The sequence below is a fragment of the Daphnia pulicaria genome, chromosome 3 (assembly GCF_021234035.1).
Source record: "Daphnia pulicaria isolate SC F1-1A chromosome 3, SC_F0-13Bv2, whole genome shotgun sequence".
In the NCBI taxonomy this organism is placed as follows: Eukaryota; Metazoa; Arthropoda; class Branchiopoda; order Diplostraca; family Daphniidae; genus Daphnia; species Daphnia pulicaria.
The window spans coordinates 3,440,026-3,465,180 of NC_060915.1; the positions used below are offsets into that span (position 1 = coordinate 3,440,026).

The window sequence follows — 25,155 nt, forward strand, 5'->3', positions numbered from 1 at the left end:
CGTTTCTTGACGCTTGTTTGGCAATTAAAATATAATCTCTAACCAATTTTGCGAAATAAATAGGTCTTCTTTATCATTTGCATCGTGAGCTTGTCAAAAATGGAACTGCTGCTATTTGTTCAAAATGCCACAGCAACATTATGGTTGGTAAGCCATCAATACCGAAATTGGCCATTGCTGCTGGAATTGACTTTGGGAACTATGATCGCATTGGTTTAGAACCTCTAACAATCGTGGAAGAATTACTGATATCTAAAAGTAGACTTTATGTTTCCATTGTTAAGCTGATTGGCAGTAGAGCTCAAGAGAGACAGTCAGCCAAAAAAGGCCACGTAATTATATTTCCTCAGCCTGACGGACCATTAAAGTTAGCTGAGCTTCAAAGGATGAATTCATCCATTGGTAAATATAACTAATCAATAATTGATAGATGCAATAACTAACATCAAATATTAAAATAATTAGATGGTGAAGAATATCCAAGAATTGAAAATCTGGAAGATTATATTTTTGTGTGCATCGTTGGATCACGCTTTTTAAACAACACACTCGTCCCTTCCACATTTCCTGACGTTTTGGAACTAAAAGTGAGGGTTGGCGTAATTTACCTATGGCTTAGTGCGTTAAAACATATCAACCCATTTTACCGCAACATCGAAATTATTGACACACCTGCGATGCGTTCACAGTTAGAACAGATTACTATAAATTTGATTACTAATGCCACAGTAGTCGAAAATGAAAGCGATATCACAATAGATAGGATTGCTACTCAAGAAGAAACAACGACATCTGTAGAAGAACGCGAAGAAGATACTGTTCGTCTGATGCCAACTATCCTTCTTAAACGTGATATCCCGATCACACAAGGTCAAACTGATTCGGTGCGCACTGCATTTGAGGGATTAATGGGTGAGGGGTGTTGAATAATGTACATTCTGTTTAGAAAATAATGTATTTTTCTAAATTCGCAATTTTTATTTTGAATTTTATAGAAACGATTCAATGTAAAAGATCAACAAGTGAACCAGAATACATCAACAACCAGGCTGTTGGTATTCACGAGCACCGAGAAAATATTAACCAGGTAAAAATATCTAAGATTTAAACTAAACTATTTACATACCTAAAATTGAAAATATCCAATTTAGATTCACGTCGATATGGAACATACCCCCTTCAACGAATTTGAGGATAACAACCTTCTTTTCTACACATCTTTCCCATTTTTATTTATGCTTGGAAACGGTTTGAAGAAAAAGGGCACACTCTCAACTGAAACAATTCGACATCTTATGTTGCAGTTCACAGCACGTTTTTCAAACTGTGAAAGACTTATATTCCTTCTATTCGATCAATTACAACGGCATTCGGCTGCACGCGTTGTTGCATCCCGTGTAAAATGTAATCAAAGCTCTTTTGATGCCTTTGCCAAATGGGTGAGTGACCCAACATTCTCCATAGAGCTCCAGGAAGCTGCGAAAAACCCTGCGGCTGAATCGTCATTGAAGCTTTTACAAAAACTAAACAAGCACATCAAATCTACTACAAGTATGGTCCCTTACACAGTCGCACAACGCAGTGCTTCAATTAAAAATCTTATGGCAATGCGATACATGTACGGGATGCCGAGCATATTTTTTACCTACGCGCCTGACTACGTTTATGGCAAATTAAATTTAAGAATGTCGATCGGCCAAAAAGAAAATGAGGGATTTCCTGCAAATGGATTTGGATTAACAGAAGCACTTCAGCAAGGTGATTCCATATTCCACGATGTTCCAATAGCGCCACACAACCTCGCGGTACTTAATGCTAAAGGACCCGTGGCTGCTGCAGAATACTTTAGACTTCTCACTGAATCTGTTTTCCATATTCTTTTGGGCACACCCGCCGAACATTGTTCCAAAAGAACAGAACCTCTACCAGCTAGAAAGCGTGGGGTATTTGGAGTACCTATTGCATCTTTTGGAACGGTTGAAGAACAGGGTCGGGGTTCTTTGCACCTGCACGTCGTGTGCTGGGGTGGACTGCCTGGGCATCTTCTTCAGTCGTCCGCAACCTTCCCTGTCTTAATTGATGCAGTCGCTGAAGCCCTAAATGGGATGGTGAAGGCCGAGGTTGATCCTTTAATTCAAGCTGGTCAACTGATCAATCAAATCAACAGGATAGCACCACCAAGACCATGCCTTATCACTGCTAGTAATCCGATTGCCAATCCAGAGAAATTTTATGAGGAAGTAAACTCTGCTGCCATAATGTGTAATTGCCATAGTCATACAGAGACATGTCATAAAGGAAAAATAGGAAAAATATGCTGCAGATGTCGCAGGCCGCAAGGTTTGGTATCTGAAACCAGCTGTGTTCAAATCGAGGCAGCTAATGGCATCAACAATCAAGCTTCTTATAACGTTCTCGAAAAAGTCCAACAACCGTTGCGTTCATCCTTAAAAAGCAGAAACATTTCAAAATTGCCGATTCCGGAGAGAGACAAAAGATTAGTAATGTGGGAACTAATGCGCCGATTAATGGAAAAAATTCGCGATGAGGACTCAAGTAATGTATTTTTCTTGGCTATTTATTGAAATTGTTCTGAAAATTTCTAACTTGTTAAGGTGATGGACTACAGTTGACGGATCATTTACAGAGCAAGTTTTTAGACCTTACTCAGGAACAGAAGGATCGAATAAATGCCATATTTCCAAAACGGAATGGACTCATCGTGGAATACAATGAAATCATAACTGCTTTACTTGGGTGTAATACCAATGTAAGTATATTGGGGAGTGACGAGCAAGCCAAATGCACTCTTTTGTATTTGCTTAAATATGTGACCAAGCCTAGTATTGAGATCACGCACAGCCTTAGTCTAATTAGTCACGCGCGACGTACTATAGAAAAACATCCTTCAGTTGCACAAGACACTGGAACTGAGCAACGTACAGCCATGCATTTTCTCAATCGAGTGGCAAATAAAATAAGCAGCACCGTTGAAGTATCTGCCCCATTTGCATCTCTTGCTATATTAGGTAAAACAATTGTGTTGCTCAAAGTGTAGAACTGTTGACCGAAATAATCCTTATGATTCCCTACCAAACACCTAAAATAACCGAATGAACAATGTTATCTTTATCAGGAGCACCAGCTGAATTTTCTTCGGTAACCTTCTTCAAGGTGTTTGTCAAAGAAGCTATTGAATTTGTCAAAAAACATCCTGACTACACTGCTTCTGATCTCTCTATCGAAAGCAATAGTGAGTTCCAAACGTTACCGGGTGATGAAGAAGAAGAAGATGACGCTGATACCGTAGTAAACAATCAATTCAAATTAATTAATTCACAACTTTCTTATGTTGGGAATTATTCAATCAATTTTTATTCCAACATTTCACAGAATGGTGGTGACAATAATCTCCCATCTGAAGGGATAGACATGGAAGAATTATCTGAATTGTTGAATGAAGAATTACAGCCAGAGATTTTGTGCCCTGAATATGATTCCAGTGAAGAAGGTGACAGCTCTTCTACGGTACCAATCTACACTGGAGCAACAGGAAAAATTGCGGTTCCACAACACATTCATTATAGCTACCGAGGGAACCACTTTCAGAACTACAGTCTCTATGAATTTGCGTCAATTGTTGATGTTGTTCCCAAAAAAAAAGAGAATAACCAAGAAGACACTGGCACTGTAACGAGTCAGGACACAATTAAGGAGAACAGCAATAAGGTAAGTAGGCCAGAAGTCCCAGTTTACTATATGAAATGTATAATTTCTTTTTTAACAATTAGAGAAAATGTGGTCGTCCTGAAAATGGATGTTTTAAATTTGCAAACTCCCATCCCTTGCACGAAACACACGTTATGCGATTAAGATCAAAACCAAAAGTCCCAGTCGTGAAATATGCACCAGGACCACCACCTTCCAAACCGACAATTCTAACAGATGCATGGAAGAAAAAAGCTAGAGAGTTTGCTACTTTCTTTCTAGTCCTATTCCGACCATGGGGGTAATGTTACACTTGTAGAAAGTTTTTCGGTACTAGGTATTAATTACGAGTTGTTTACATCTAAACAACAGCTATAAAACCAATGGAAACGGGACTCTTCCTGGAGATTTGTCATGGAATCAATTGTGCTCCTTTATCAGGAACCTTGAAGACGGGATAAATGGGAGAGGCGCTTCTTTTTTGGACACCGTAAGAATGGCATGGATAAAAAACTTGGCTCACAACCTAAGAACGAGCGGAAAAGATCGTGCTGCGGTTCAAAAATTTGGAAGAAGAGCTGCAACGATATGGGGTGTCCCAGATTCTTCAATGCCAATTTTACTTAACGGGTTAGATAATTTACCTCACAAAGACAGTGAAGAGACCGCTCAGGAAGAATTGGCCCAAATCGCTATTGACCTTATCCGAGCTGAAGCCGCTGCTGATGATCAACTGAATCATCCCAACTATAAATATCATCAATATCTTCAAGGAACAACTGCTGCACTATCAAAAATCATGGGAAGTATTGATAACATGCCAGCATCACTGACAGCGCCTAGGCCTTTAGGCTATGACAACGCAAGAGCATTACTTCATCTAGATGCAGATAATGAACCTTCAATAGAAGAAATATTATTAAAGCTGAAGAAAGATGACGTAAGTCCCAATGAAAAAATGAAGTTACCAACGTAAGACAATTTCGCTGCTTTATTTATGATAGGAAAGAGAAGAAGTTCAAAGGAATGATGAAATGGATGTTGTTCCTGGTGAAAGAGGACCACATATAGTCGATGAACCGGCCGTCGACACGAACCTACTAAATTCTTGCCAATCCGCAATACTAAAGCAATGCGAATCGTATTTCCAGGTAAAACAAGTCTTAATAAACATGTATAATAAATAAAGAATGCTAACCTAACCTTCTTCGAATAGAAAAAGCAAGATTCGGAACTAAGGGGATCCTTATGCCCAGCCCCACTACAATTGCTCGTACATGGTGGCCCTGGAACAGGAAAATCTTTTCTGACCAGATGCATTTACAAAAAAGCAAAAGAACTAGGTTATATCGTTAGATGTGCAGCACCAACCGGAATAGCCGCAGGAAATTTGCCTGGTGGAAGGACGATCCACAATCTTTTTGGATTTTCAATCAAGGATTTGAAGTCTTCAACGGAACTGCCTGATTTATCTATTCAGGCTGTAAATGATTTAAAATACCGTCTAAAACCCGAAGAATTGATTATGATAATCATAGATGAGGTTTCTTACATATCACCTGAATTTCTGGGCCATATCGATAAACGTCTGAAGCAACTGACCGGAAAAAAAGATATTCCATATGGAGGTAACATGGTAGCAATCTTACTTAGTTTAGTTAATGGACATACTCATGATCATAACACAATTTTTTTTTAAGGTATCGCAGTTCTGTTAATGGGGGACTTTTATCAATTGCCACCGGTTGCAGCTACTTACACCCTCTATAGTGCTGTTGTAAAAATGTTTACGGAATCCAAGGAAATAGAACACAATCCCGCTGGACCACGATCCAGAGGAGCACAACTTTTCAGCATGTGCAATAAATTTGACCTAACGCAGCAGATGAGAGCAGCTGAAGATGAGAGTCACACTAATATGCTCGACAAAATGAGAAATCCCATTCAAGGAAGGAGTTACATCGATTCTGAATGTGTATCAAAGATTAAAACGCTACAAACATCAGACATCGTAAATGACCCACTCTGGTCATGGGCACCAATAATTGTTACAAGCAACAAAGAACGTCTTGTGATTAACGATTTCCAGTCGAAAAGGTGGAGTAGTCATTTTAATACGCCGCGGTTTGTATGGAAAATTCCGCTGGTTGGTAACTTGGCTACTGTAATACCAAATGAGCTACACTCAATTTTTTACGATAATTGCAAGGCTCTAATTGGATGTTTCGTCTGTGGTGCCCCAGGTAATCAAAACTAAGATTTTTTGAAATTCTTCATTAAGTCTTTTTTATATTGTAGGATATCTGACAAAAAACATCAACCCTTCCCGAGGTCTATCGAATGGGACCCGAATAATTTACGATTCCATTACTTTAGATGAGAAGGAGAACATGCATAGTGTGATGGAGCAGCTCCTACTAAAAAGTGGCAGAGATATTGAGTTACAATTCCCACCCAAGTATATTCATGTCGAAATTCCTGACGCTGAAGCAGTCATGTTTGAGGATATCACGATGACCCCAGGTAAGGTAGTAATCCCTATCGCTATGAACAATCCTGAAAATCATCAGGTACAAGTTCCATTTCGTAATGAAGCTGTAAGGGTTGATGCAAAATCGCATGGAGTCGAGCTGGGGTTTTCTTGTACTGTGCACAAAATGCAGGGGTTGACATGCGATCGTGTGATAATTGACGTCAACAAACGTCCATTTCAACCACAAATTTGTTATCACGGACTTTATGTTGCTTTTTCGCGTGTAAAACGAGGCGAACATATCCGTTTACTCCCTCTTCAACCCACGTCTTGCAACTTTAATCACCTTTACCAATTAAAACCACCCTCCACTCTAATGACATGGGCCCAAGGATATAATAAAGATGGTTTGTGGTCGTCCTTGAACGTGCCACCGCAAAGTAGAGTGTTGCAAAACAAGAAAAGAAAAAGAAATGACGGCAAGAAATAAAAATGCTTTTAAATCTCAATTCTTAATATGAAATGTCTTGAATACTGTGTTTCTACCCAACGAAGTTGTCTAATTTTCCCATCTGAAGCTCTGAATTTTCCCAATAAAGTTGTCTAATTTTCCCATAAAACTTGATGCTTGATGAACTTGATGTAAAATATTTATGCACAAAAATAAATTAAAGAAAATAATTATATTGGATGGCTCAAAAAAAAAATACAGCTAAGCAATAATAAACAAAAATATTTCCAAAAATATTCAATTCGTCGACGAGAGAGAACAAGTACCACGGGTGTCCAACACAAGTAAAACAGAAATCGAAACCAGCATTAAAGGTGTCCAGCTAAGTGTAGCGTCCACCGTCATACACGTTCACGATCTGGCTCGAGGAGTCCGCCCTTATCAGGTAACGGCCCCCCCGTGAACTAGACCCTTAAACACTAGATCCTCTTCCATGTAATACTATGTGAAGACTGTGGCAATGAAGACGTGACGGACCGTCTCTTCATTCTTCAGTACCATCAGCGTAGACTTGCCGACGCCCGGATGGACAAGGTGGGTGGACATACAATGCAATAAACAATACATACAAACATACAAAAAGTGACTCACCGTTGTGTTTAAATCCAAGCATGTATCCAATGAAATCCAGAACACATATATCCAATGAAACACCGAGTCACTGACCACACACAAAAGAAAATAAATGTAACTGTAGACGGCAATGTCAAGGCATGTATCCAATGAAATATTCATAGACTCGCACAATATGTGACTCAAGCCTCCAGCAAACACCACGTGGAAATAAAAAAAAAAAAAATCAAAGATTCAATCAATAATCGGTATTAAAAAAGTTACCAATAAATACAACTCACCAATGATTCCAATTCAATGTAGCCAATGAAATATTCACAGACTCGCACAACATGTGACTCAAGCCTCCAGCAAACACCACGTGGAAATAAAAAAAAAAAAAATCAAAGATTCAATCAATAATCGGTATTAAAAAAGTTACCAATAAATACAACTCACCAATGATTCCAATTCAATGTATCCAATGAAATATTCACAGACTCGCACAACATGTGACTCAAGCCTCCAGCAAACACCACGTGGAAAAAAAAAAAAAATCAAAGATTCAATCAATAATCGGTATTAAAAAAGTTACCAATAAATACAACTCACCAATGATTCCGATTCAATGTATCCAATGAAATATTCACAGACTCGCACAACATGTGACTCAAGCCTCCAGCAAACACCACGTGGAAATAAAAAAAAAATCAAAGATTCAATCAATAATCGGTATTAAAAAAGTTACCAATAAATACAACTCACCAATGATTCCAATTCAATGTATCCAATGAAATATTCACAGACTCGCACAATATGTGACTCAGGCCTCCAGCAAACACCACGTGGAAATTAAAAAAAATCAAAGATTCAATCAATAATCGGTATTAAAAAAGTTACCAATAAATACAACTCACCAATGATTCCAATTCAATGTATCCTAACACCACGTGGAAATTTAAACAAAAAAAAATTAAAGATCAGTAGCTCTGTTCTCTTACTACGCGACCACGCGACTAACAATGCAAGCGTCAGGACAGACAGTATAGTCAGTATAAGTCGCGTAGTGGTGGTGGCGCTGATTTCCGGCATTGATTTGGCAGCTAGCGCCACTAGTGGCCTGAAAAAGGTGTAAAATCAAATTTGACAGGCCTTAATGTCCAGTCATTCAGGCCAGTAAAAAATATTTTCAGGCCACTGGTCTGAATGTCCGGCACCCATAGACCCAATACAAAATATTTTTAAATAAATTAAAACTTTGAGAGTAATGAAAAGGTTTGTATCAATATCTTTCAACCATATCATGTGAGAAACATAACAGCCAAAACGGCACTTCCAATCGCCGAAATACCAGCTAGACATTTTAACTCCATAGATTGAGGCAAATCTAATATCAAGCTGCTATGAGCCAGCAAACAATAGAGAGCAAGTCAACCACATCAGGGATAATCAAATCATCTTTGGCGTACTGTGGTAACATAGAGAAATGGGAAATGGAGAGAAACCAGAAGGCAGTGAATGAGAAATAAGGACTAGCTATGGAAGCAGGCAACGTTACTAAAAGGATTGATTTCTCAAGGACGTGATAGGAGAATAGGAAAAATGCAAGAGACACGTTGATCAAAGAGATATGCAAATTACGCGAACTGTTCTTAAAATATAGATGAAGTCCACAAGGGAAACTGAAAAGAGCTGTTAGCAGTAAACAATATCTAGCGATAGCGGTGGGTTCCATTATTCGTCGGATTTTTACCAAAACATTTAATGTGCACCAGAAGTTGGCAACATAATCTTCAAAAATTCCGCGGTTGAAAGGAAAGACTCTGGAGAGAACTTGTTGCAAAAGCCCATTATGAAATTGTAAAAATAGATACCAAATAATGGTAAAAGTGGCCAATGTTACAATCCCAATACTTATCAAATTTCAAAGTTGATATTAAGGAGGAACCCCTACGGTGACAAGAAGCCAGCAAATAGAAGAACATGGGTATAGCGTGATAAAGCTCCATTTGCTTAAAGTTTAGTTCTGCTGAAAAAACAACTTGAATGAGGTGACCAGGAAAAAAGATTCTATCGTGCAAGCTCTTTCAATGAAGCCAAAGTGCTAATAGCCAGATTTAGAGGAATGCAACCTATGATAACAAATAAATTAGCTTGTGACACTTTAACGGTAGAACATATAATTGGATACCTTGTGGCAGGACAATATTCCCAAGACAATGAGTGAGACGAAGTTAGCACAAAGAACCATAGATGCTTCATTGTTTTGCACCGTCTTGAAATTTATAAGCCAATTCCAAGGCATCAGGAGCTGTCAGTGGATGATCTTTTGATAGACCAACGACTATAATATGGAGTAAAATGTATCCTACATGATGGAAATTAGTAGTCAAAGTCAGTAGTCACATGAATATTCCAACGAAATTTTTAAATACCTCCATAATTTGTTGAATCCATTTTTCAGAGAGTTTGGCTGCAACACGTCACGATTATGCACTAAGTTTTTTGTGCACTGATACAAATTTAAAACAAACAGAAAACATGACGTATCCTAGGATGCAATGGCTACGAGTCTTTCGACCACGCTTGACAAAAGTAAAGGGAATGAAAATTGCGGAAAGAAGTAGTGGAAAATGGATACGGGCGTTCACATGCAAAGGCTCACAAACATGCAGTTGCCCTAAGACTAGAAAAGCTACACATGGGGATTACGGAAAAAAATAAATAAAAAAAACTTAAACAGATACGAACGAAAATATCCAGTAATACTCAAAGAAATTAAGTTAAGAAGGTTACCGAAATTTGGAATAAATCGGTCAAGTAGAAAAAAAGAAGATAGCAAAAGACCAAACTGACAATAAACCTTTTGGAGCCCAACTCCAAGAAGGTATCGATTACTACGATACGATACGATACATGACATGATCAGAAACTTAAGAGCCTTCGGTATACTAGAAGTATAACCCTCAGGGATAATGATCTTTAACAATGGGCGTTACTTATTTTCCCTAATCCCAGATTGAGATTGAGATTCCTGAATCCGATTGCATATCCTGAGTGAAAAATTTTTCTTAGCGTGACCGTGACGTCTAGCGTGCATTTGCTATTTGGCACGGTTGCCACATAACGGAATTTTTAAGGTATTTAATTATTTCAGAGATTATTTTGATAAAATCATTAATCATATTCATAATTATTTCCGAACTAGTTTTAAGAAAATACACAGATAATTAGTTATTTAATATTTATCTAGTACTATAGTATTAATTCAGTTTTAAATTTTTCGATTCAGTCTGAAATTCAAGATTGAACAGCCAGAAGACAAGACAACTAACAACTTACATACAACTTAATGAATTTCTTGGTGGCTCTTTCACGCAAATTTATGAGAAAGTTGTTCACAAGCTTTATTTAATATTCACAATTTGTTATACTTCGTTTACCACGTACGTAGACATAATGCTCAGATTCTTCAACTCTTGTGGGGTTTGGTAAAAATAACAACTAGACCACTACGGTATTTTCCTATCTCTTCGTGTAACCAATTCGTAATCATGGGTAAATATTTTGTTTTTTACATTGAGTTATGTGTAAAAAAACAAACAGTTTTTTTCTACCCTGCTAATAGCAAAGCCCGTCCAGTTTTCATCCATCGGACGTAGATACGTCCAAACCCCGTCCATCCAGTTTGAAACCTAGAATTTTATCTTTTGGATGACCCTTTTTCATCCATTACGGATGTTTCCTGCTTGTCTAAGTTAGGTACAGAAAATACTTCCAAAAGATGGCCCATTTTCATCCATTACGGATGTGTTTCTCTCGTCGAAGTTGGGTACAGAAAAGACAGCCAAAAGATGACCCTTTTTCGTCCATTACGGATGTGTTTCCCTCGTCATAGTTCGGTACAAAAAGACAGCCAAAAGATGACCTTTGTTCATCCATTAAGGATGTGTCCCGCTTGTCTAATTTAGATACAGAAAAAACAGCCAATAGATGGTTCTTTTTCATCCATAACGGATTTGTTTCCCTCGTCGAAGTTGGCTACAAAAAAGACAGCCAAAAGATTACCTTTATTCATCCATTAAGGATGTATTCCTCTCGTCTAAGTTAGGTACAGAAAAGACAGCCATAAGATGGCATTTATTAATCCACTACGGTCATAGATTTTAGTTATTACCAAGGCCATCCCGCCGGCAACCGGCAGAGATGTTGACAAGTTCAGTTTTTCTCTAAACTCTACAGTAGCGGTAGAATTAGTTCAAGTCGATTTCATAGTTATTAGTTTATCCATTAGTATTTGCAATCTACTTGTCAAGTAGATAAATTTTCAATAAACTTATTTATTTTACATTTTCCAACTTGAACCTTTTGAAGCATGCATTCTTTTGCTTAAAAATTATACCGATTTCTAAAAACTTAGGTAGTCTTACGTAAAATATTAGGTCAAGTACTAGCATTTTCGACAAACACGCCCGCTACCCTCGAACTCCTATTTTCTATACTAACAAAAACTAGAAAACTTTCTAAGTCCATGTGTGCAGAAAAACGGATTTTAATTAATAAATATCTAAATAATTTACAAGTCGATTGGTGAAGTGGTTAGCGAGCTAGGATAAAAAGGTAAAGGTTGTAGATTCGACGCTGGTCTGAGTCGGATCTTTTTTTCGTCTTCTGTACAACCCCGAACGTTTCGAAAACGTTATTTAAACTTTTCTTGTACATCCATTGTACGTCTTTTTAGGATTTATTTTATACATCCGCAGAAGATGCCGCGCGGACGTAGGGGGAAGCTTAATCTTGAGGTCCATAGTGCATCAAAAAAAGATTCAATTCGGACATAGGGGGAAAGAAAGACTCCATCCTTGCTGGATATCTTTTGGGGCGTTAATTCACTGCAATAAGGCTCAGGAGAAGATGTCCAAGGGACGGACAGCCAATCCAAGAATTCCAACCAAAAGACGTCTTAAAGACGGGAGCTTGCTAGCAGGGTATTTGTTAGTATTCCAGTTGGTACTCTTTTCTAATTGTTTGACAGTTATTTATACTGAATATTAATGTTTAAATTTATGAATTGTTTAGTTAACTATAGTGACGTGCTGCTGTTGGGTGTTGTGATGGCTGGGTCGACCGCTGGTGTACCTTTGTAATTTTGTATCATTGGTATGGCGGATAACAAATCACAACGCCGCCGCCTTATACTAAACAACAACCAACGACCAGTTACTACGCTTCCCTTGAGCTACTACACCGACGTCCCGAAGTAATACTCTGCCCCAAGTTTCACCATCAAGGCACCGGAGTACTACACGATTTAGTATACTGCCCCATCATTATCCTTCACCGAGTCTTATAAGTACTACTCTGTCCTCAGCTACTTACTACACTGATCCTAAGTACAACTCTGTTCCCAGCTACTACACCGAAGCTCCAGCTTACACCACTAAAGCGGTCGAATACTACACTGAAGCCGTTCTTATTAATGCCCGACCATGAATTTATCTTACCTTTCCCCCGATTTTACCTGCATAATGTCAAAAGGTATACGAAATTAGCCCCTGAACGCCTCCTGTCAACGCGTATCGAATTCCGCATTGAAATTCCCGGAAACAGTAATATGAAACGGAATCATCATTTGAATATTGCAACATTAGAAATAGGCTAACTAAATTATTATTATCTTTTTCAAATTCAGCTCCCTACGGCATTTTCGCTCGCAGCTGCCTTGCCATGGCCAAAGACTCCAGAAGTACCTTTCAGATCATCGACGATGACGGGTAAGAATTTAAAATCTGAAATTCAATTTTTTTAACAAAATCTAATTTAATTATATTCTTTTATACTTAATATTAGTTGCCCAACTGATCCATCCATCTTCCCTCGCTTCATTCCGGACGGAACTGCTCTGCAGAGCACCTACGAAGCTTTCCGCTTCACCGAGAGCTACGGTGTCATCTTCCAGTGCAACGTGCGATATTGTCTAGGACCTTGCGAACCGGTACGATCGTATATTATACGCCCTATATTTCAATTAAAATAACGTCATAACGAACCATTGATGGATTGCAGGCTAATTGCCAATGGGGAAGAGACACGATAGAATCCTGGGACGTAAGCGCCGTTAGCGCCGAGAAAGTTGACAAGACCGAAGAGGACTGACCATGTCGCACGAAATTCTCGTCTCGATTCTCGTTCTTGACTTTGGAGATGAAGATACGAAATTCAGCCACCGACAGACTGCCACCTTGCCGGCCAATTTCCCCAACAACAGTAAGATTAGGCGGGAAATTTGAATCGGTCACGATATAGGAATGATAATTGATTTTAAAAAAATGTATCATAGGTACTTACACAGTCCATGAAGAGACGGTGACCGTATTCAACAGCACTTGCCCAACAAAGACGTCCGTTCTGGCGTTGGCCGTCACCTGCGCACTTCTCTTATTACTGTACATCTGCACCGTGTTCTACTTCCTCATGCGCCGCTGGTTGGGACCCGACAAGAGCGTCTAAGATTATATACAAACCCGCATCTATAATCAAGGTGTGGAATCTTAATATCTAAAAACACGGGACATATTTTCCGATCGTGAAGCCCTCCTCCTAAACATAATCGTTAAATCCATTCGTCGTCACGTCAATTTCGCTAGATATTCATTGTTTCCATTTATCATTTTTTTTTTAAATTATTATTTGCTTGATTTGTTAAAGCAGCGCTTTAACATGACTTCTGGTTGAATCTTTTTTGTTTTTCTTCCATGGTGGTCATAAAAGGGAACTGGTCCATTAGTAATTTATTATTCTATATAATCTTTTTAGGTGTTTCAAAACTAGCCCAGGGCATTTTGTTGAGTGGTGCTTATTACGGCAGATCTTATCCTGGTTTTTCTCTAGCACACTTGTAAGCTATAATGTAAATATGATTTAAGTGGGGGGGGGGATGACTTATATAAATGAAGTCTTCAAAATTCTAATATTCTTGGGAAACCGGTTGTAGTTGGAAACGAAACAAAAAAATAACCGTTTTTATTATCGAATGTTTCTTCGTTTATGTTTTTCCCTGCCCCATAATAAAACTTTGTCTGCAGTATGAATAAACTGATTCACACTATATAGTAATGTTTGGGAAATCGAATATCAACTTCTGGTCAACTATTATTTAGCACGAGCTTGAACTAAATTATCTACAAAAGATTATTTAAATGCTATGAAGCCGTGTTATCTTCAATACTCCCAAATATAATTGCATGACATCAATTGTTTATTTTTCAATCTGCGGTTGTGTCAAATACTGTGGGAGAATTAGTCATTGTTTTAGTTAATCAAAGTCATAGAAAAAGTCGGAGAAAGAAGTATCAGCAGCCATGTTATTCGTATTTAGGTTGTCTCCCGCCTAAATCAAATGTTCCCTCCCGCCCAATTTAAAAATATAAAACAAAAGAAAAATGTTAAAATTATCGCTACACTCGGCAATGGAGCAGTTACACATCCTGCGTTGCGCATTCTCCGCAAATGCGAAAATCTCATTTGTGTCCAAGCTGGTGTGTGTCGCCTACAGCGTCTTATGGGAAAACCAACTTCTTCCCGTTAAAACAGTTGTTTTCTTACCTATAACTTTGATTTCCCCCCTTTTCTTCCTAACAGTGAATACTTTATTCATTTCTCTATTACCTAATTTTTATTTCTATCCCCAATTCCATCTGGTTGATTTTTAATTAATTTTTGTTTGTGACTGGTTTTTTGTTCGTCTCCTGTAGCAGACGTTTCTACACAGAATCGACCACGCTACGAACGAAATTCTTCTGCTACAAGAGACAAAAAAAAAACCAGTCACAAACAAAAATTAATTAAAAATTAACCAGATGGAATTGGGGATAGAAATAAAAATTAGGTAATAGAGAAATGAATAAAGTATTCACTGTTAGGAAGAAAAGGGGGGGAAATCAAAGTTATAGGTAAGAAAACAATTTTATTACCGAGGAGAAGTTGGTTTTCCCATAAGACGCTGTAGGCGACACACACCAGCTTGGACACAAATGAGATTTTCGCATTTGCGGAGAATGCGCAACGCAGGATGTGTAACTGCTCCATTTGTTTGAAAGACACAGTTAGCTTTTATTCTTAGTCGAAATATGCAAATTTGAGTTAGTTGTTAAATTCTGGTTATGGTGGAGGAGGAAGGGAGAGAAAAAATTTCATGATGGCCGCCGCTTTTCAAACCCTTCCTCCCGTTTCTCTTTGTTTCAAGGGGGGCGTTACTCACTTTCGTCAGTTGGTCACCGAGCCTCAGTTCGAGCGCAACGTTTTATTGTCGTCTCTTAGAAATGTTTTAAGTTCTTGATTTTATTTATATTATCTGTTTCCTGGTAGTCTTATGACTCGTAGACTTATGACATGGGCAAGAATGAAAAGGAATTTTGAAGGAGCATTTAGTTGTATATTTCGCTTCTTCTTTTTTTTTTTGCTGTTGCGACGTCAATTCTTTTTGTTATTCAACCGGTAAGTCACTCAGAAGTCAAGAATTCTCACAGGCAATAATTCGGTTGCTTTTGTTTTACAGTTTTTTTTCTGCTTTTGCTTTTGGCGTTCCTAGAGAAGTGGCAGCTGGTCTCACGTCACGCCATGTTTGATTGGCTCACGGACAAGGTGCTGGACATTCAAGCACCAGAGAATAACCTCAAGAGGCTAAATGGTTGTCCAAGGTAATATGTTAAGTCATTCAAATTTCGGTGTCATTTTTGTGATGCAGTTATATTCTTCCAGGGCGGCCAACAACATTTGGAGAGCGAGTTGATAGTCAAGTGGTAGTGTTAAGAGAAGAATGGCCACTTTGTGGTAGCCATTCGAGTTGTCTCCTGTCTTTCTTGACTCCACAACATGGCCATCAGTTGGAGAATCCAGCTGGCCACTTCCTCGATGAGATGTTGGAGAAAACGGACTTTGCTGAAGTTTAGTCCCAAGTCTGAAGCTCCTTGTCCATTCTCCTTACGCCATTCTGGACTACTACCGACACCGATTGGATTTAATCAGCAACACGTGCCTGGATCGCCAATATCTGGTCAATTGGTCATGGATCAACCCTCGTAGAACCTCGGCATAATTCTCAAGTATACTGCAGCCACTCTTTTTGGCCCTTTCTTTTTGAACGAATAATTGATGGAGCGACTTGTTTTATATCTCTTTGCATAGATTCGGGAGGGGTGCCCATACTCCGTCAACTAAAACAATCACCGTTCGTCCATGGATTGTACCATCAACTTGTTCCAGGTCCTCCAGTTATACTCGACGTCCTACGACTAGCTTCAAGCCAAGGCCCACCATAGGCCTCCATCCACCAGGCCTCGATCTCCTGGCTCATATTGGAATCTTCCAATTGTACCCAGCAGTACTCATCGGGAATATACTCCACTTCCGACATCCGCCTCCTGTCGACTACCACGGTACCACCCGGCCGAGTAGCATTCGTCCAACTCCAAAAATTCCATTCACTGCGGCCCGTCCATATACTAGACGCCCTTCTCTTTCGAGCTAGACCAGCTACACACCGAATTTCTGAAGGTTAGGACAATTAATTGGGGTTGAATTATGACATTAACTTCTAGTCGAGCTTATCTATAGGGTTTACTGGCTACTTTTGTTGTTTAATTCTCTCCAGTTTAAATCAAAGATTAAACTTAATTACACACGAATGCTGTTTATTCTGGATGGGATATTGCGTTTAACGCAGTCTGACACCAAATTATATCACTAATAACAACAACTACAATTCATTCCAGGAAATATCGCCTTCCGGCGTCCCGACTTCAACTTCGTGATTCCGCCCTGTGTATTTTCTCAACGTCTTGAAGACCACGAAATCTGTGATTGATCTCCATACACACCGCCGCTGCCTTTGTTCAGGTAAAGAACAAGTTTCTTTACTTCTAGATTGCATAATATTTCTAGTAGTTTGATGACAATTTTGTTTTTCTATGAATTCATAGACATTTTTGTTTATTTGTTAATAGCACTAAGAAAATACGAACATTGGTACAGAGAGAAGCCAAACTTCCGCTAAGATATCAAGGTCCCAATGGGTTACCGTAGGTGAAAATGCTTTATTAGCCTATTTTTATCCTAATCTCTTGTTAGGATATAATACTAGAAAGAAAATGGGTAGACAGCAGTTCGTGATTCTTCCTCTGCCCCGTATTTTCTCAGACGGTTCTCATTCGTTTTTATTGGGTAGAGACGGATGAAGAAGAACTGAATAAGAGTTAACAGGACAGACATTTGTTGGATAGAAAAAACGTTCTCGTATGTCGCAATAACCAACACCCACCGCTTCACTGTTAAAGAGTAGCTCAAAGACGTCCGTTGATTCTGCTATGATTCCATTCTTGTCAGGAATGCTAGGTTGGGCTCCCAGCTGAATTTGATGGGGAACGTTTATCGTAGGATTGAATCCCATTTTTACCTTCGCACCCGGTGTGTTTTCTCTTTCCGCAACAGATTGGCAATTCTTTCGCCGTGCCCATGCGCGTTTTTCATTGCGTAATCCAGCCATTTCGCCCGGCATTGTCCAAGCGGTTGATATCCACGTCTGGATGATTGAGGAGTATCTCGACGAGCTGCACGTCTTTTGCAAATTGTGTCGCCAAATGAAGCGGAGTGATTCCATTTCTACCGGCACCGTTGGGATTGGCTCCCTTTTGAAGGAGATGGGGGACGATTATCGTCGGATTGGGTCCAATTATTGCGTAATGGAGAGGTGTGACTCCGTTATTATCAACGTCGTTGATGTCAATTTCGCCCGTTTCCAGAATGGCGTCGATGAGATCCGTCGTCTTTGCTTGAAGTGATGTGAAATAAAGTATACATTATAATCGATTCCCTCAAGAGGTGCACTCTGCATTTCAGTTTTTTCTACGTCCAATTCGGGTTTAAAAACGCTTTTTCTAATCAATCGAGTAAAAATTTTACCCTCTAGTCCGTGCTCGTTAAGGCTGGCGCTAGCAATAAGTCTTGGATCGTTTCCTTTGAAGTCTTCGTATTTAATATTCTTGAGTAACACATTAATGATCTAGTAAATGCAAAATAATAAAAAGACGGAAAAATTTCAGAGAGCTGCTGTCCATTTTGCCAAACTGCTGTCGTCTTTTGCTACCTGTAGGCTACCAGCTTTTTGTCCTACCCTATGCAGAAACACAACAAAAGTAATTATGTAATCCATATTGCTACAAGATTGTTATATCACATAGGGTAGACCCATTTGCTGCTTCACTGATTGTCCATGAAGTTGTCTAGAAAATTATAGAAACTATTGAACTGCTTCCATTTTTTCACCTCATTTCACTTTTAGATTAGATTAGAGAAATTATTTTACTGACTTATCGGCACACTTGTAACTGCCTTCTCTTTCTCTAATCCTTAACTGCTTGTTTGTGTAGGCCTAATGATGTGATTTTTTCTCCCCTACCGCCATCGACACTGCCTGCTGAGTGTGTCAGAATCCAATTCTTGTCATAGAAACCAGAAATGCTATCTTTTTCCATTTGAATGATGAGGTAATCATGACAATTAGATTTTTAAAACATTTCATCGCTTGACTGTTTGTAGGCAAAAGAAATGAAAACTGGTGGGAGCCTCTGCTAATGACTACGCAATGCGGAGTAATCCACTGGAGTGAGGCTGATGCGGCTGTAAGCCTACCATTGTCTAGGTTAATACTTTGATGGCCTAATTAAAGGTTTTCTTTTTCTTCTGGAATTCCTGTTTGCGGATGGACGATCTGCTGAGAGATTAGTCGTCAAACTATGAAGCGTGAACGAGAAGCACGTAAGATTTATTTGTTTTTTTATATTCTTTGATTGACTTTTGAAAGAAGATGTCATTTCATTTTTATTGACTTTTGAAAGAAGATGTCATTTCATTTTTAGAACCAACACGCCTTGAATCCTACTACAGACAGCTGGATGACTCGTCAATCCTTTCAGCGGTGAGCGACGCGCCTTGTGTTAGTAACTCTGGTCCAAGTTCTCTAGTAAGGATTGCAACATTTTATTTGACACATTTTATTCGTTGCCCTTTTCAGATCTCTTCCTTCGACGCCTTCGCTAATTAGACGTGACAACCTTCGTGACGACCCTCATTTTGGGTGTAACTCTGTTCGTTGTGCATTCCCTTGTCCACCAATCAGAACAAGAGTTTGGTTTTTTCGGCTATACGTGTCGCCATTTGGTTGCCAATTTCTGTATGCGTGGGACGAGATCCTAACTGTTTCTAACGTCCCTCCTTTTGTCCCAGTTTCAATCGATATAGAAAAAACTGACGGCTGCGTTAAATATCGATACAGAAAACTGCAGCGAATATAAAAGACGACCCATTTCGACGTTGGATTCACAACCCCCCAACTCGCCTGTCGAAAATGAAGTTCTTTTCGATTCTCTTCCTTTTGGCTGTCGTCTGCCTGGCCGTCGTTGCTGATGGGGTAAGTTGTTTGACAAATACTCGTTTTGGTTTCAATATTTAACCTCAAGCTCACACCGATGTACAAAACAGGAAAACCGTCGCGAAATCTGCAATTCCCAGAAGAGCACAACGACCAAGTTGATAGCGAGAAAAACCTGGCCCAGTCAAACTGCCACGACGACAACGACGGACAAACCCACAACAACTAACACAACTCGTTTAGCGATTCTTTTCAATTGCTCCGTTTCTCATCCAGGTAATGAACTTGAATCGATTGCCCTAACAAACTTGAGGTTAAAACAACCGAATGAATCGTAATTTTCTCTCGTTTAATTGAATCACGAAACTGCACGCCTCTACAAATCCTTGCTGGAGCGAAGCGTGTGGAAATGTGTGCACCAATTTGACGTCAGCGGGAGGTGTTGTCCAGTCTTCCAACTTTCCAGGCGACTACGGGGGTGAGGAAAGGCAATGCATTATCACCATAACCGCGCCAGCAGAACGGATGATCCAATTGAAATTCACCACCTTCAATTTGGAGACTGGCTACGGTTATGTTACCGCAAGGAAAAGAAATCGAATTTCAGCGTTCGATGTAATTATCCAAATTTTGTTTTGAATTGTCAGGTTGGTGATGACTCGAGTGCTCTAATGCGTTCGAAAACTGGCCACACGATTCCTGCCATAGTTTCCGCAACAACCAAGCAATAACGGTAAATTTCATGACGGTAAATCCGGTGAATTTCATGTGACGGTAAATTTCATTTTGCATCGGTAATTCATGCGATATTTTTTTTTAAAGTTTCAAACGCTTCCATTTTCTAACCTCGACAGAGCCAAGGGAGTTCTTGTTCCGTTTTCGATCCAGCAGCAAGTAACTTAATTCGATAAAATCATTTGAAACTCAATTTGTGAATGGTGAAAATGTCTAATGAACGAAATTTTATATTGCCTATTTGTCACGTGAATCTACGCGTCTGTGGATGAAATTTGTGGATTCAATGGATGCGAAAATATGTGCACCAATGCCACGTCAGCGGGCACCAGTGTTGTCCAGTCTCCCAACTTCCCCGGCGACTACGGGAATGACAGGGAATGTCATGTCAACATTGTCGTGCCAGCATGAAAGCGAATCCGGTTGACATTCACCACCTTCAATTTGGAGACAGGCAAAGGTGAAATTTCTGTAAGCAATGCATCGATTTCAAATCGATTGTATTTCATCATTTCAACACAAAGCCCTTTTATACTGGACTTTGTATTTCTAATTAAATTTACTCGTGTATTTTCACCATATTAGGTGGAATGATGACATAACCTGTTCGACTTTTCAGCTTAGATACAGAGAGACTGCTTATTTGTCCCATGTAAACGGAAACTCAGCTCCTGCGGTAGTCACCACAACATCCAACATTGTGAACATGGAATTTTATTCCTATTTTAGTATGAAACCCAACGCCACAACATATAAATGTCAGGCAACTTACACTGCTGTGTAACGGTATGGCATCTCACAGTATCCAAATTTTAAATCTTAACTTCAAACTATGTTTCCATTGTCCATTTATTCTTGGAGCAGTTGTAGGTATCAACCAATTCAACACTTCGGCTGACTACCCAAAAAAACAACGACCGATGAAAAAAATAGCTTTACTTCTATTTTTATCGAAGCAAATCTATAGTTTCAACAACTGCCACTTTGTTAACTATTAACACACACCGCCGTGAATTCAAATGATTTCTAACAATTTTCTTATTAAAAATCTTATTAATTGGCAAAACAAATTATCTTTAACATATATATATATAACATTTAATCTTTAACTGTCAGCAGCAGTATAGCAAACTACTTGAGACGAACGGGAGTTTATCAGAAACAATTACGACATGTGTTACAATGTGTTGTTTAAGAATTGTCAACATTTTGCTATCCAGTGCAGGTATGAGAAAGCATTTAGTCTCCAAGTTCCTGGTTTGATTTCGGCCTTTTCCGAGTTTATTCTTACGTTGTGTTTGGCTTTTTATAATCAGCTCTCCTAACGCGCGCGCAGTCGCATATGATGCCTGTCATGTTGCATTCATGCTTTAGCATTCTTTTGACCACGTAATACACACGGATCAATTTTTGAACGTCATGAGATTTTTCTAGGATGGAAGAGGTGTGAGGTGTGTTAGAAGTCCTGTCATCTAATTAGACCATCTTTTGTAATGATGATCTATTTTCATTTTCTATAACTAACTCAAGGTTGAATTACTTGTAGGTTACGAGGTGGTGGCAGAATGCCTGTGTGATGTGCTCTGCATGGATGCACGAATCCCTGGTGAACTCTGCGTCCAGTAGCTCCAGCTGGACCTCGTACGCTGGCGATCTGATCCGGAAGAAGACTTCGTAGTGGAACCAACTGGAGAATAATCTGAAAATCAATCAAATCAATAAAAATGAGCTACCCTACAAAACGGGAGTTATTTTCATATTAACAAAAATTTTATAATACAAAAATAATAACAATTGGCCCACGACTAACAAAATGTTATTTCATTTATCCCAGAAAGCTTTGATTATGGTATGACGTTTCTTCTCGTCGATTTGTAAAAGAAACATTTGATCATCGGGTAACTTTGTAGCGTAGACCGGTGGATGCATTTCTACAGTCCCTGCTTGATAAGAGTCGATTAGAAAGAAAGGAAACACTTCAAAATTCTAGGAAACGAAGAAACGTCCCACCTGACCATTGTAACATACAAGGATAAGGAGTGTATTGCTAATACTACATTATAGTACAGTCACTGTTAGACAGCCAAGGACAGCCAGGGAACAGCCCCGATCAGTCCGATGCTCTACGCTTATATACCCGGCTAGGCCGGCACAGTCATACAGTACGTCCGGTTGGACTACATACCAGACGTATCACATAGCGTGGTCATTGAACTCGTGACATCCCCCTCTTTAACTCGCAGTCGTCCCCGACTGCGGCAACACAACGACAAAATTCATTCAAAAACATAAAAAACATATCAAATAACTCACATCAGCAAAAAAAATTACTTGTCAGGAAATATCTCACACGTGCACGTGCCGAGTAGTCAGGACAAAACAAAGCAATCGTCAAAAATATCCACAACAAAATAAATCTATACGAACAAAATTCACGCATCGACAGCAAAAACAATAATTCATTCACACTTAATTTCCTATCCCACAAAATCCATACAATAATAACTAATAAATGCATCTCTAAGGCAAAGAAAACCAAACCGGAACAGAACTACGACTTAAAAAAAACGCACAAAATACTGCAACCATTTGAAAAATCAATCACGTACAAAATGTCACAAGCAATGAACTCAGTTCGACTTCCAGATCGTCACCCGTCAGTCTCTCCGATCGATAGCAATACTAATATGTAATTTTAAAAAATAACGTGACAACAGGAAAAAACAATTTTTCGGCGCATTCCGCCCTTCGTCTAACACTCAACCGTTCTCATCGTCACTTTTCTCTCCGTTCAATCACACTCCGTTCTCTCCTCCGTCGCTGTCTCCTCTTTCCTCTGTCGCTCTCTCCTCTGTCGCTCGTCGCTCGTCGCTCTCTCCTCTGTCGCTCGTCGCTCGTCGCTCTCTCCTCTGTCACTCATCGCTCTCTCCACCGTCACTGTTTCCTCTGTCGCTCTCGTTCCTTCTTCTTTCTCTAGCTTCATTGTTTCTATCCCGCTCTGTCGTCTCCGTCGCTCTCTCTCACCGTTGTCTCTTCCGTAGCTCGTCGCTCTCGCCGCCGCTCGTCGCTCTCTCCGCCGCTCGTCGCTCTCTCCGCCGCTCGTCGCCCTCTCCGCCGTCGCTCGTCGCTCTCTCCACCGTCACTCTCTCCGCCTCTCTCTCTGTCGTTCTCTCTCTCCGCCTCTCTCGTCGTCGCTCTCTCTCTCCGCCTCTCTCGTCGTCGCTCTCTCTCTCCGCCTCTCTCGTCGTCGCTCTCTCTCTCCGCCGCTCGTCGCTCTCTCCGCCGTCGCTCGCCGCTCGCCTTGCTGTCGGGCTCCCGACCTTCTGCCGGTCTCGCAGCTTCTCTTCTCCCGTAGGTCTCTTTCAATCGCTCTCTCTCCGTTGGTCTTTCTTCTCCGCTCCTTCCACCGGCTCTCTTCGATCCTCTTGCCATCGCAAATTCTCTTGTCGATCTCCCGTTCCATAGGGGCTGATCAAGTCTCTCTTTCCACCGGTCCAACTGCCTTCCTCCTTCGGCCATCACTGTTTTCGTCTCCGTACACCATACACAGCACACTTTTCCACAACACAACAAACACACACAAAAAAAAGAACACGAACAAAACACTAAACGACCCTGGCATGTTGCAACCTTCGAGAAATGAAACACTTCCCGTTGCTCACCGTGCGTTTTCAGTGACCCCAGATCTTGCCCGCGTCCGAAAGCTTTGACACTTTCCGCTGCTCACTGTGCACTGTGAACGACCCCGTTTCTTGCGGAAACCGAAAAGATTTACACCTTTTGCCGCTCAACGTGCGCTCTCAAGCGACCCCAGGTCTTGCCCGCGACCAGAAGCTTGACGCTTCCCGCTGCTCACTGTGCGCTTACAAACCAAACGACCCCGTTTCTTGCGGACAAAAGGCTCACGCTTTTTCCCTCAACGTGCGTTTTTTTCCAAGTGACCCCAGGTCTTGCACGCGGCCAAAAAGCTCGCTGCTCACCGTGCGCTTCCTACAACGACCCCGTTTCGCGGAAAAAAGGCTCACGCTTTTTCCCTCAACGTGCGTTTTTTTCCAAGCGACCCCAGATCTTGCCCGCGGACTGAAACCCGCTGCTCACCGTGCGCTAACAACAACAAAACAACAAATCAACAATCAACAACACACAACCAATGCTACTCCCAAATTTCTACTTATCCCCCGCTCCGTTCTCCTCACCCTTGTTACCAGGGATAGCACTCAAGGCGCCGTTTTCTCCGTCACATCGTTGCTTGGCCGGAACAAATCCGCACCACCGCAATTTCAAGGATCACACTGCGAAAGAATTACAATACGATGGAGAAAAACGGACTTACCCTATGAGGCCTGCATCTCCACCATGTAACATACAAGGATAAGGAGTGTATTGCTAATACTACATTCTAGTACAGTCACTGTTAGACAGCCAAGGACAGCCAGGGAACAGCCCCGATCAGTCCGATGCTCTACGCTTATATACCCGGCTAGGCCGGCACAGTCATACAGTACGTCCGGTTGGACTACATACCAGACGTATCACATAGCGTGGTCATTGAACTCGCGACACCATTTATGTGAATTTGCAGTACAATTCTAATCTTCAATGCGATTGATCGCTATAGATTAATATTTTACCCTATTGGGTGATTAGTCTAGATGGACCGGAAGTTGCAGCTCATTCACATCAAATTTCCTTTTTTTTTTCAAACGGGGGTGGCCGCGGATGTAGGACGTTCAGGCCCCGGCGTTCAGG

The 25,155-nt window shown here is 40.2% G+C and overlaps 1 protein-coding gene and 4 long non-coding RNA genes across 5 annotated transcripts; 4 read left to right on the forward strand and 1 right to left on the reverse strand.

Moving 5' to 3' along the window:
- Positions 1-8,509: 8,509 nt before the first annotated feature.
- Positions 8,510-9,887, reverse strand: LOC124329396. The gene is made up of 3 exons (XR_006916767.1): positions 9,680-9,887; positions 9,436-9,612; positions 8,510-9,376 (listed from the first exon to the last, which is right to left on the reverse strand). It is a non-coding gene; the product is annotated as an uncharacterized LOC124329396 (long non-coding RNA).
- Positions 9,888-12,334: 2,447 nt separating this feature from the next.
- LOC124329395 lies at positions 12,335-14,353 on the forward strand. The gene is made up of 6 exons (XM_046788476.1): positions 12,335-12,597; positions 12,656-12,853; positions 12,937-13,018; positions 13,095-13,239; positions 13,311-13,511; positions 13,585-14,353. Exons 2-5 carry the CDS (start codon positions 12,724-12,726, stop codon positions 13,398-13,400), a joined length of 447 nt encoding a protein of 148 aa, XP_046644432.1. The 5' UTR covers positions 12,335-12,597; positions 12,656-12,723; the 3' UTR covers positions 13,401-13,511; positions 13,585-14,353.
- Positions 14,354-15,809: 1,456 nt separating this feature from the next.
- Positions 15,810-17,299, forward strand: LOC124329403. Its single transcript, XR_006916782.1, has 5 exons — positions 15,810-15,943; positions 16,005-16,348; positions 16,431-16,799; positions 17,018-17,141; positions 17,225-17,299. It is a non-coding gene; the product is annotated as an uncharacterized LOC124329403 (long non-coding RNA).
- Positions 17,300-18,739: 1,440 nt separating this feature from the next.
- On the forward strand, positions 18,740-19,687 carry LOC124329414. The gene is made up of 3 exons (XR_006916793.1): positions 18,740-19,058; positions 19,160-19,236; positions 19,315-19,687. It is a non-coding gene; the product is annotated as an uncharacterized LOC124329414 (long non-coding RNA).
- Positions 19,688-20,703: 1,016 nt separating this feature from the next.
- LOC124329411 lies at positions 20,704-21,410 on the forward strand. Its single transcript, XR_006916790.1, has 3 exons — positions 20,704-20,877; positions 21,026-21,192; positions 21,271-21,410. It is a non-coding gene; the product is annotated as an uncharacterized LOC124329411 (long non-coding RNA).
- Positions 21,411-25,155: the final 3,745 nt, after the last annotated feature.